At 43.3% G+C, this 12,719-nt stretch overlaps 1 protein-coding gene across 1 annotated transcript; it reads right to left on the bottom strand.

Annotated features, from left to right (window-relative positions):
• Positions 1-8,858: 8,858 nt before the first annotated feature.
• LOC128853014 (uncharacterized) lies at positions 8,859-12,451 on the bottom strand. The gene is made up of 3 exons (XM_054074349.1): positions 11,817-12,451; positions 10,042-10,134; positions 8,859-9,615 (listed from the first exon to the last, which is right to left on the bottom strand). The coding sequence occupies exons 1-3, from the start codon at positions 12,030-12,032 to the stop codon at positions 9,589-9,591; spliced, it is 336 nt and encodes a 111-aa protein (XP_053930324.1). The 5' UTR covers positions 12,033-12,451; the 3' UTR covers positions 8,859-9,588.
• Between the last annotated feature and the right edge of the window lie 268 nt (positions 12,452-12,719).

The following is a 12,719-nucleotide window of genomic DNA, read 5'->3' as shown; positions in this document are numbered from 1 at the left end:
TTTCCTATAGCAACAATGGGCACAGATCTAATATCAGGAACTACAGCATCTCCACATCCCTCAACCCACTCCCTGTCTTGTGTCTGCACACACCAGGTATTACGGTCAGCAGGAATATGGGCTCTGTGTGTTTGGAGATCTCCATTTCATGAGCTTCAGGTTTCCTCTCCCTGCGTTGGTCCTGCTTTCTTAGACAATATACGAAGGAAAGGTTTAGCCATAAACAATCGCGTATCACCTCATTAAGAGGCAAACTCTTCCCCTTTTGTACCAGAGAACAGATTTCTTCACGGCACAGTCCCCTCTGAGGAGTGCTGGGAATAGAGGAAAGAAAGCCCATATCAACTGCTTGGTAACAACAACTTGGATGCATTTGCTACGCTGCTGAATTTGAGTGATTTGGTGCCTGATGTTTGGAAAGCAACACTCAGAACACCTCATTAAAATACCACCAATTTTGCAAAGGAAATTGGCAACTTTTATTGTTGGAACAGCTAATAAGTTTGCAGTACATTCTCATCTTTGTAATTTCCCCAGTACCCAGATATCAAATATTAGACTGTCAAATGTGTATTCTTATTAGCCGTACATCAAACACCTGAAACTCGACACCCAGCATTCAGTACACCGGCAAAGAAATGCTTTCGGCTGTACAACTTCTATAGGATTTATATAAATAACTGTAGGCTCACTGCTTTATATTAGATCAGAGGGATAAATCAACTCATCTTCACTAAAGGAATGCTCCAAGTAATAAAATCTTTACAGCTTTGTAGTATCAGTACTGCTTTTTTTAAAAAAAAATTGCATTTCTTTGTTTCAATTGGGCCTTTTCCTTTAAAAAAAAAATCTGATTTACTAGCAAACAAAAAAACATGCTTATGTGCCTTGAATTGCTTTGTTACTTTGCCATTCTCTTGTGGCCTGCAGACTAACATGTGAGAAAGGATCAGATTATTGCATTCACGAAATGGGTATACGTGTGGAAAATTTGTCTAATGAGATGCATTTTATGAGTCACGCCAATCCTAGCATTTGAAAATTGCTAGACATTACTTCCACTCATATTTACATCACGAAAACAAAGACTGATTGTTGATTTATTTGATAACTATGTGACTGAAGACCTGAAAAATTCCATTTATTAAGGCACTAAATATTTAATCCCACACACAATTTCTTAGGTCTGGGGCATACACATCATCGCTCACCAGTCGAATGCTGAGAGATCCGATAGAAAAAGCCGTAAATATACTGGAGAAATGGCACTATCCGTGTATTCATCTCCATGTGCTCTGGGACATGGTTTAGTGGCAGATAGGAATGGTTGGACTCCATGATCCAAGAGGTCCTTTCCAACCTGCTGATTCTATGATTCTATCTGCAATGTCATTTCTGGATTAGTTCCCCACTGGAGCCTCAAACCAATGTTGATAATGATGTGGGGTTTGTCTTTGTACAGTTACACTTCAGTGTAACTGAGTGGTTGGTAGATACCTTTTCTGGCTGCCACAGCAACAATTGCTGTGAATAGATTGTCCTGGTAGATAATTTATGAGTTTAACCTCTGTTGGACTTTTAGTGCTGAGCTTTACGTGACTGGAAGGTGAGCTGCACTGCAAAACCCTGCATGAGAGGCCATGCCAGACAGCAAACCTGTCACTGCAGTGGCTGAAGTCTCCACGAACACCGTAGCCTGACCAGAGTTTCCAGCCTGTCGAGACCCCCTGGGGATGGCAGTGCCCGAACAAAGAGCCAAGAATACATAACCACAGATGTTTGGAGACAGAAAGCAGCTCTGGAGCCCCATCCAACCAAGCGCTGCACACCTTCACCTGCCGCTGCACTGAATGAAGGGCACACAGGATGCTGAGCATCCCCCTGGAACAGCTCAGCAACCGAAGCTGCCCAGCTCAGAGTCAGCGATTCCAAAATTCCAGCCTTACCATGCTGTATTTCCCATGTGATTTTTCTGCTAAGCTTCCTTCTGAGGGTGGATGAGGTGGGGAGGCAGCTGTTCAGGAGGCCAGGAGCAACGTAGGACGCTCCGGCTAGGAGTACCAAGAGCAGCCCAGGAACTGGAGATCATTATTCTCAAGCACTTGGGTTTTATCATGATGCCCTGATTATACCCAGACAAAGAGATGGAAACAGCTGAGCATTAAATTACACTTTTGGTTGTTCTCTTGTTCTAACTCCTAAAAAACAAATAACTGAGCTGCTCAGCTGGGACACGTGTTCCAGTTCTTGGTCCAGCCCTGAATTTCCTGGTTGAAAACAACTTATTCGACTGAAGATATTGCATTCAAAAACAAATGCTGGCTTGTATGATTTCAGCTCATGTGCTGAGCAAAGTCATACACGGGGTGAAAACATTTTTATTTGACCTTACTGTGTCCTCTGAAAGAACATTAGATCATGCCAGCAAGGAATACAATGGCAAAACACACACTGGCTAAAGAAAAAAGAATATATTCATTAACATAAATTGTGAAAGACTTTCTAAAATGCTGTGTTTATCTAAGATTTAAATAAATTATTTCTTGATCTGATCATTCCAGTTAACCATAAACACAGGATAAAATGGAACAAGACGATTCCAATGTCCTCTTCAGAACAAAATTAAGGATTTCTTCAGAATCTTTTATTCTACGTTCATTTTCCTATGTATTAGAAAACTACAAGACAACCGAGTATGAGCCAGCCCTGCAGTTTGTGCCCTGAAGTCACTCACCCTAAACTGCACCTTCCTCAGCAGAAACATCTACACAGATACTGTGTTCTTACCCATACATATGAGTTCTTCTTTTCCTTTTAAACTGGAAAAATCAAGTCTGAACAAGGTTAGCAATTACCGAAAGGGGACAACATTCAACACCAGAAGAAAACAACTTCTGATAAAGCAAAACTATTCTGAGATCATAGAATCATAGAATCACCAGGTTGGAAAGGACCCACTGGATCATCGAGTCCAACCTTTCCTAACACTCCCTAAACTATGCCCCTCAGCACTTCATCCACGGATTCCTTAAACACCTCCAGGGAAGGTGAGTCCACCCCCTCCCTGGGCAGCCTATTCCAGCACCAAATGACCCTTTCCATGAAAAATTTTTTCCTGATGTCCAGCCTGAACCTCCCCTGATGGAGCTTGAGGCCATTATCGGCAGAGACACTGAGCTGTACCCGCTGAGGCTCAGCTGTAAGGAAACAGCCCTGACACGAGCAGCAGAGCGCTCCGCACACTGTGAACTTACCACTTTGAACACAAACTGGATCCACCCCATCTTGAGGCAAGATTTGATGCTGTCCCCCTGCAGGGACTGGTTCAGGGGGTCACCGCGTCCTGCAGACAACTAGTCGAGTCATTTTCTCCCTCCTTTTCCAGGTGACTCCAGCATCAGTTTGCCTGGAATCTCTGCCTCCGTGATGACCACCTTTTACTGTCCATCTGCTTGTGGGAGAACATGAGATGGATCTTCATTCGTTTCCTTTTTAAATGAATCCTTTGTAATGAGGAAAAAAATGCATCTTCAAAATTAGCAGAACAAATAGCTTAATTCAAAAAAAAAGGTTTACAAGCCTTGAAAAGCTGTTAAAAAGCAGGTTTTATCCAACTCAAGTTATCAAAAACATTCAAAAAATGGGCACTTCCATGCACAAATCGATAATCTTACTTCTAAGACCATGGCCAGCTTTACTAGCAACATGTACTGTAAATAGCAAATCCTTAAAGAGGTGAAGAACACTTGTGCTACAGTTCCCTCTGGTGACAAACAGGATAACTTCAGGTTCAGCAAGAGCTTGGAGGATGCTCCGTTGCGTCCCTCCAGTGTGATGTGCACAGAAAAAAAGGAGTGGAGTTGTTTTTAAGACACTAAATATGCTGTACTTAAAACTTTTCCCAGGAAAAATATATATTTAGTGTTTGGGGGCTTTGAAAAAGCCGAGTGTTTCCTCACTCTGGGGCGTCTTGGCCTCTGTTCAAATGAATCCTCCCCGCGAGCCTGGAGATGCCAAAAAGGGATGGAACAATGGCATTTTGGCTCCTCCTCAGATCACTTGAGTAACTGGCACAGTATCTACAGGTAGAAATACAGATTTTGGTGTTCACTTGACTTTAAGCCTCCCCCACCTTTCTCATTTCTGTGAGTTCTTTACTGTGAACGTATTTTGCCCCAGAGCTCACAGCGCTTGCTGGGTTCTACTCTCTGCACCTCAGAAGCCCGTTCTGTTACTGAATCACGAAAATAGGCATCAGCAATTAGCCTCCTCTTTCCCAGAGCAGAATAGAACGTACACACCAGTCAAATGTGGCCACAGCAGCAGGTTCAGGCTGCTTCCTAAGCGGCAGTCGCACAACCGCACATGTTCTCTCACCTCATTTTGTCCACGGTACACAAAATCCATGATGTGTATTTGTTACCACTCAGGTTCGACCGAGCTGTTGGGCTCATAAGAAGTCATCCAACTTTTCCAGGACTTCAGGAGTCAGGTCCCACTCCCCAAAATCTCCTCTCCTGCCACCCTGCTATGACTGCATCAGCGTGTGAGCTCTTGCTCTGGGCTGGGTGGTGGTTGCCAGCAGATGGCAATCCCTTCCTGCAGCGCTGGGCGGACAGACCAGGCGTGTCTCAGGCATACAGAGGGTCTGGAAGACATAGATCCGAATGAAAATTAAGTATTTCAATAATGAATTAATTAATTACGTGTTATTTACATTTGGAGAAATATTCTTTTATGCTGGATTTTTGGACACAAATGAAATCTTAGGATAGGAGCCTACAGATGGAAAATAAACAGCCAGTTCTCCCCTCCTCTCTCATCCATCTAAGTTCACAAATATACACTCTTAGCAAGGTTTTGTTTCTTAAACACAAGAGGAAGGATTCCTTTTCCTTTCTCTCATTAATAAAACAGCTGCAGGCATCGGAAAATGATTTAAAATAATCACTACATGAAAAGAGACCCCAATTTAACCAACACTTGGAAGACAGCTCTTTCTGCAATAGCCCCACCTTGGGAAACATTTCCATAATCTCAGAAACGCACCCCTTTCATTCCTCCGGTTTAAAGTTTATTCATAGAATCGTCGAATCATAGAATCACCAGGTTGGAAAAGACCTCTTGGATCATCGAGTACAACCATTCCTATGTGCCACTAGGTTGGATGGGCCTTGGGCAGCCTGAGCCAGTGGGAGGTGTCCCTGCCCATGGCAGGGGGTGGAACTGGATGGGCTTTGAGGTCCCTTCCAACCCAAACTATTCTATCATTCTGTGATTTACCGATAACAAGTTCACCTTTGGTGAGTGCACCCCAGAATTACTAATGTATTTTCACCTAAGGACTAAACCGTTTGGTCATTCAGCAGCTGCTCTCAACTGGTTAATTTTTCTAATGAAAAGCTTACAAGATCACCAAACATTGAAATATCCCATGTGTTATGTGAACAATTAGAGGCACCACCAACTGCCAGCAATTTAGAGCAAACTAAAATCCCAAATGAAGCACAACTTCACTTACTTTTCCAGAGAAACCGATGCTGATAATTGATTCAAGCACCTTCTGTGAATACCAATATAATCTCCCCAGCAAATAAATTATTCATGGAAAATGAGAATTGTAAACTTCCAACGCCTCTCTTTATACAAGCGTAAACATGGGAATGAAATAGAGGAAATAGTTTAATTAAAAAAATATTTTGAATTTTTCAGATATTCTTTAAGTGGACTTGTTTATTTTTTCTTGGTAGCTATTTCTGAACAAGCAACATGAAGTTTAAACGCTGTCAAACGTCAAAGGATGTTATTTTTCTAAATGAATCCTAATTACATTAGTAGCATAGGTAATTACATTGACTTTGAATTCTCTATATATTATGTGATATTCAAATTAGGGCAATTAATAGTCAGTGTCATGTGTATCTTTATCTTTCTGTATTGATAAATTAATATATATTGCTTAATTATTTAAAGTCATTAGATTAATGATCTATAATGTACCGATCATTTCCTTGATCACTCTTCCTGCAGCTCCTTTGCCCTGTTCCTACTGATTGCAAACCTCACGGCATCAGGTCCTCCTGCATCTAATGCAGACCGGTGGCCACACCCCACATCCCATAACACCACATCATACCTCAGTCAGCAGCGTACAAAGAGTTGGCACGTCAGCGCAGGATTTGGTAGCGTGGCTCTACAGGCTTTTAAAATAAGCTGAGGGGAATTAAATATGATCCCACAGAAATCCCACTAAAACTGTCCTTCACACTCAGCTTTAATTAATCTTCAGACATCACTTCTGTGGCTCCTTGTAGGAGCTGAGAACCACCACAAACCGAGCCACCCTCCTGTCCTTGCCAACACAGCTTCACAGCAGCACCCACAAAAGAACAATTCTGTCCAGAACCCCACATTCTGCAGGTGTAACGGTCTCCTTGTGGAACAAACCACGGCAGCATGAACTATAAAATTCAGATTTTTAGCCACATCACGTCATGGCCTCAAATAGGGCATCGCATATAGCAATGACAGCACAGAAATCCCAAATCAAATAAAGTCAAATAGTCTTAAAAGGCCATTCTTTGGCCTTCGTCCTGAGCCTGACAACCATCTACATGCCAACAGAGAGGAAGGGGGGACCTCAAACTGGCCACGTGTCATCATGTGGAAACAATTCCCAGTCACTATGCGCCTGGACTGCATTTATGGCAGCAACAGGTGAGAAGGGCTATTCCTTTCACTCATTGTCACGGCCACGTGGGCATGAAGCCTCTTGATTGATTTGGAGGGCTAATGACTGACAATGTGTCATGTTCCAGGCTTCTGCCCAAGGCTTGTTGACATGTAGTATATTTTTAGTTGATCTATTTTTAACCTAACTTCTGCATTGCACTTATTGCTATAAAACCCCCGAACTTCATTGCACGCTGCTGTACTGCCAGCTGGCAGCCCCGTCATTCCAGGGATGCTACTCCAAAAGCATAAACTTGTGTATTTATAATCTATATTATAGACACAAGTCGCTAAGATCAGAGTTTTGGTCCTTTTATGCTATTGCCTGGACTCTGAAATTGGAGCGATGACATAAAAATACCATTCACAAGCAAGACAACTAAAGATATTATCCTAGAAAATGTCACGCTGGGTGTGCTGGCACCTTGCGCTCGGTCGCTGGGGCGGCTGCAACGCAAGCTGTGACAGCACAGCATGGCACATCTGTGTTCCTGTCCATCCCATGATGGCACTATGTGATATCGCTGCATGTGAGCAGCTCCGTAGGGCTCCAGTAATGCTCGGTTCCTCTTCTTGAAGCACTGTTGAAATGTCAGTGTAGGATATGATTTATGGACCTGGACGTTTGTAAGACAGCCCAGCCTCATTCCATAGAGGGTAAGAAAAAGCCTGGGGAGGCAACAACCGAGGTTTACATTGCATCGAGACTGCAGAACAAAGTGCGAGATCACCTCTGAGCTGAATGACAACTTTCTGGAGGGTCCTCAGCAAACATGAGCCGTGGCGCTGCACTACCTATGTAGTTCATTTATTGACTTTTTAAAGCTTGTCAGCTATTTGGGGAGGCTAAAGGGAACTTTCTGCTATTAAAATAAAAAAGCTTGGACAATTCACTCCTGACTAGTGAAAAACGCTGACAGAAGGAGCCATTTTCAGAGTTCTTGAATAACTTTTAGCTAGACTTTAAACCACATCTAGTTCATTTTACCTTGGCAACTCATTTATTTGCTTCCTTTTCTGGCTGGGGGAAAGAGCTTTCCCTTCTTCATCTGGGTGCATCCACCAAGCTTATCACAATAGTGGCCGACCACAGTAATAGCCAACCACGGCATAGCAGACTTTTGGCATTCCTACCAATTACAACTCCCAGACACAGGACAGCAAATGATTCCATCAGAGAGGCAGCCTCACCTTTAAATACAGCACCTGGAAGTGTATTTTAAAATTTAGCATGAGAAAATATTAACAAATATCCAGTATTGCACTTATCCCTCATTTAAAAGGCTTAAGATAACATATCCTCTTCTCCTTGCATAAACCAATTCAAGTTATATAATGTATGTGGATTTGCTTTGACCCGATTCCAGATGGCAATATATTATTAAGCCAAGGCTGTACAACTGCAATTTGGTGGAAAACAGGTCAGGATTTTATTACACGTCAAAGCTCTCAAACTGTTCCGAATATTGCAAATTAAAAAGGCAAGTAGAAAATAACCCTTGTGTTGGAGTGATCTTATTGCATTACCTTGCTCATGAATTTATATTGGGTGCATATTTTATCAGTTCTTTTGCTACTTTTCAACATCCGTATGTGCAGTTTGTTCTGAGAAAACATGGGACAAACCAGGGCTGGGATTGCACGGATCCCTGGAGGTGTTCCAGGCCAGGTTGGATGGGCCGTGGGCAGCCTGATCCAATGAGAGTTGTCCCTGCCCATGGCAGGGGGTTGGAACTGGGTGGGCTTTAAGGTCCCTTCCAAGTCAAACCATTCCATGATTCTATGATCCAAGAAGATGGCAGCAGTAGCCTCGTAGCTCCTGCTCTCCTCACAAAGTGAAAGGGCTTCAGCTCAGATCACACAATAAAAAAAGACAGTTTCAGGTGAAGGAGAAGCAGAACGGCAATGGAGGGGTGCAGAGCAAGATCCAACATGCAATGGGCTTGAAGGCTTGCTGGTACCAACCTCGTCCCCAGGCAGGACATAGAAGTCTGACTGTCAGGCGGATATACGGTTCTCAAAATTCATTAAAAAGAAGAGATCAGATCTTTGGAGTAAAACAGGCTTCCTTCCAGCAATCTGAGGAACACTGTTGCCTTTTCACTCTCTATCAACATCTCCTTCGAACCAAAAAGCATGCAGGAAGTCAGACTTAATTTCCCCTGCTAACACAGGGCCAGTCCCCATTAAACCCATTAATTTCCAGTCTCATCCTTCTCTTAACGCATGATGTCAATGCCGCTTGTGAACCACATTACTGGGGTGTTGTTTGGACAGATTTAGTTTGCCTTACGCTATTACATTGCTTGGCTTCTTCCTGGCCTATATGAATCCTCTCTATACTATTTTTATAGCGTAATTAGTGCTGTTAACTAACTTGCTCTTAACAGTAGCTTCCAGCAAACCCAGATCATTTTCTTTCTATTCAAATCTCTCTCTCAACTTGTCTTCTGAATTATTCTTAGCGGCCTAATTTGGAATGGTCCCTCTACACATTTTGATTTTTGTATAACCTACACTTGATTTCTGCCCTACAATATTTGTAGTATTGGGTTTTTAACAAGAAAAAAAAAATGCCATTTTCTTCAATAAGCAGCAAAGTTGATCGTCTAACGTAAAACCAATAATGAAAGCATATAAAACCTGGAATGCTGTCACTCCAGGTCCAGTAGGCAGTGGAATGTACTACTCAAAGTACCCCATTCTCTCATACTGTCTAATAAGGTAAGAAGACACCAAACACTATGCACCCTCTTTTCTGCAAGCCACAAGCAGCACTGCAGTTAATTTTGATGTCTTCTCTTAGAAGCTCCAGTGGGTCCCATGTGAGGGGAACACAGAGACTGAGCTGCTCCGCTACGCAACCCACCTGAAAGTACATCTCTGTCCAAAACAGAAGGAAAGACAAAGCTGCTCAGAATCAAAGGGGTCTGTGTACGTACTGTTTTGGGCTGAGTTCCATGGGAGGGAAGGAAGACAAAGCTCAGCAGCGACAGAGGCACATAAGGAGACAAGAAGCAGCCAGAGAGCAGCTGTGCTTGGCCCTGCGGGAGGAGACTCTGGAGAAGAAGGGCTGGATGAACGAGTGATGAGTAAGAATTGATTGTCACTTTCTTTGTGCTTTCTGGTTAATAGAGAAATGGTATTGCATCACAGATGCATAAATATAACCCGATACCATTGCTGACTTTTATTTTTCAGGGGAAGAGCTTGCTAGCCCTTCTTCCCCCAGTTTTGGCTATAGCTACCCAGCTGAAAAAGGAGAGGTGACTGTCCTAAATGCAGGAGCAAAACAGCACCAACCCATACCTGGCTGCTTCTCAAGGCATGGTGAGAAGAGCCTTTCCACATGGTTTGTGTCTTCTCAGCAATAATGGAACACTTGACTCCCACACCGAGGTTCTGTCAGGCAGAAAAAAAAGTACAAAATATAATACCTCAAGGTAGCAAAAGAAAGGCTTTAGTAGCTCTATCGACACTATCTTAAACAGTAAAGTTGACTTTGGAAAACACTGCTGTGCTGAAGCAGATGGTTTCCCACGGAGAAGAAGCAGAGTGGTAGCACCTCATGGCTTTGTCCAGTTCTAACAAACCATACTTGAAATTGTACAATCGGTGCAGAATCCCACCCTATTTTCAAGTACTGCTGCTTGTTCCTTGGCTTCATAGAAAAGCATTCATAAAAACCTTCCCTCTGCAATTAAAATGCTTGCAGAGTAAGCGTGGCTCAAGTCTGTTTAAACAGTTGTCATTTATTAACTTGTTTTATGGCACTAGCACTATTTCTACAATGAATTAGTCATTTATTTATTCCTGACATTTATTGTGCTGTCATAAAATTCAGCATTCTGTAAAATACAGAGAAAATAAACCAGTTCTTCCGTAGCTACTAAAACTTCACGTGTAGCAATTCTCAGAACTAGGTGATTATTGTGCAGGATGAAATCTTGCAGAACGGTAGTGCTGCAGCGGAACGGATCATCCTTTCCAAATAACCTTAAAAAATCCTGTTCAAACTCCTCCATATTCATCATATTCATTATTTGTGTCTCCTGATATGAGAAAACTCATTGCATCACAAATTAATGGGTTTTTCATTGCCACAAAAGCATTTCCCCCAGTGCACATCTGGAGTATCTCTGCATACACCGCTACAGCAATGAATTAACCCAGCCGGTTAAGGATTGTTTACACCACCTTGTTTGTAGCAATGCTCTCTCTACACACAGTTCAGACTTGCATGTTCTCGTGCGGATTTTTTTTTTTAATGCACCACCAAATAACCTTCTCCAGGAAAAAAATATTCACTGTACAAATTCAGTAAAACATGCTTTGCTATTTAACCATTCCTTCCCTGGCTGGCACAGGGGAAAGGTGCTGCTGCGATTCCCGTGAAGCACAGTCTGAGGAGTGAGTCAGGTGCTGGATAAATTAAACTAAGGATGAGGAGCAGAAATTTTCCTCCTATGGCCTCTGCTTATGGGGCAGATTTAACTGCTGTTTCACAGAGACTACTTGCTCCACCTCCCAGAAACATTTTCTCTTCCCCATTGGCACCTCAGCGACCTGCTTTGCTCCTGCCGCAGCTTTGCTCCAGGATGGGAAGCCCAGGATGGCTGGAGGGGAGCGTTCCTGCTGGCGACTAAAATTACTGACTGCACAGACCTTCAGCTCTTGAGAGGACTCATCAGCAGCTGCCTCGACTGTTTCACAAACACACGATTGATTGAAACTTGGGCTCTCAGTTTGAATTAACAGAAGAGCTGCCATACCTGCTGCTGCGATTGGCACATACCTTTCGTATTCAAAGCAGTGGCTGTGGGAGAGGGGCTTTGGAGAGTTAGCCTGTGTTTTCAAATGCAGATTCATTCCACTGAATGTTAATCGAAAGCATAATATTCTGCATATACCACTCTTTCTTTTTTCTCGTTTCCAGGAAGTTAAATGATTTGACAAGGGGCCAAAAGACACTACCATGTCTGAGGTAGTTCCAGCTACACCTGGAGAGCTTCTGCTTTGCTTTTACGAAGCTCCCGGTCTGTATAGTTATAAAAAAAAGTTGAAAAATAATGATCAGATGTTACCTTAAATGCTCCCATCCAGAATGCAAAAATAAAAATGCTCAGAAACTCCCAGGCTGACAGCCCACTGGAGCGTGACTCCGCTTCTTTCCGCTGCTCGGCGCCGACTCCATCCCTCTGGATTAGGGGATGCTGGACACTCCCCAGCTTGCTGTGGGCAGAGCCAGCATTCGACACATCTCTGTTGCAGCCCAGGATGCAGATTACGCTCTCATGCATGTGCCGATTTTATTAGGTTTTAATAAACTGCTTCCTTTGGCTGCTTCAAACCACACAGCTGGGCGCTGCTTCACGCCTGCCCGCACGCAGGAATCCTGCCCGGGCGCTGTCGTCACCTCCATACTCCTTGCTGCCCTTGCTCCAATCAAGCAGCCACCAGCACCGCCCCAGCAGCCCCGAACCCCCGGCAGCCACCACTTGTGCTGCGCTGGACTAAAAAGCCCCGATAATTCACACCTCTCCGAGGGACAAAATGGGACATAAGCTAAGGCACCAGGTTCAGAGCTCCGGTAAAGCCAGAACTGGAGGCTGTGATCTGATAATGAGGCTGATCAAACTGAAGGTAAAATATATGCCGTGGAAAGCTAAAGCCACCCCGCAGATTTCTCCAATACAGACAAAATTTTGCTTTCATTTATAAAAGGGCAAAGTACAAAATCTCAGACTGAAAAAACCAAGACCCACATGAAAACCAAACCAAACACCAACACCTCAAAACATCCTACCGTGCCTCTGCTGTCCACTTCATCCTGTTCCACTTCCAGTCCTGTCAGCATGGCTTTCAAATACCTGTTAAGCTCATTTGTACCCAAAAAGGCAAGCAGACGGTTTGACAGAACAGCTTCACCACTGTGGAAGAAAACAGCAATAGGATTAATTTTTTACTGAATCGGTTTTAGGATTATT

The sequence above is a fragment of the Cuculus canorus genome, chromosome 9 (assembly GCF_017976375.1).
Source record: "Cuculus canorus isolate bCucCan1 chromosome 9, bCucCan1.pri, whole genome shotgun sequence".
Lineage (NCBI taxonomy): Eukaryota > Metazoa > Chordata > Aves > Cuculiformes > Cuculidae > Cuculus > Cuculus canorus.
Note: the sequence above shows the minus strand (reverse complement) of the source record. Positions and strands in the feature narration are given on the sequence as shown.

Coding starts and splice junctions, on each gene's coding strand:
- LOC128853014 (XM_054074349.1), bottom strand. CDS start 12,032: ATGCATGAGAGCGTAATCTGCATCCTGGGCTGCAACAGAGATGTGTCG. Junction 10,135..11,816: donor TCTGGATGGGAGCATTTAAG/GTAACATCTGAT, acceptor TCTGCCTGACAG/AACCTCGGTGTGGGAGTCAA. Junction 9,616..10,041: donor ATGCCTTGAGAAGCAGCCAG/GTATGGGTTGGT, acceptor TGTTTTGGACAG/AGATGTACTTTCAGGTGGGT.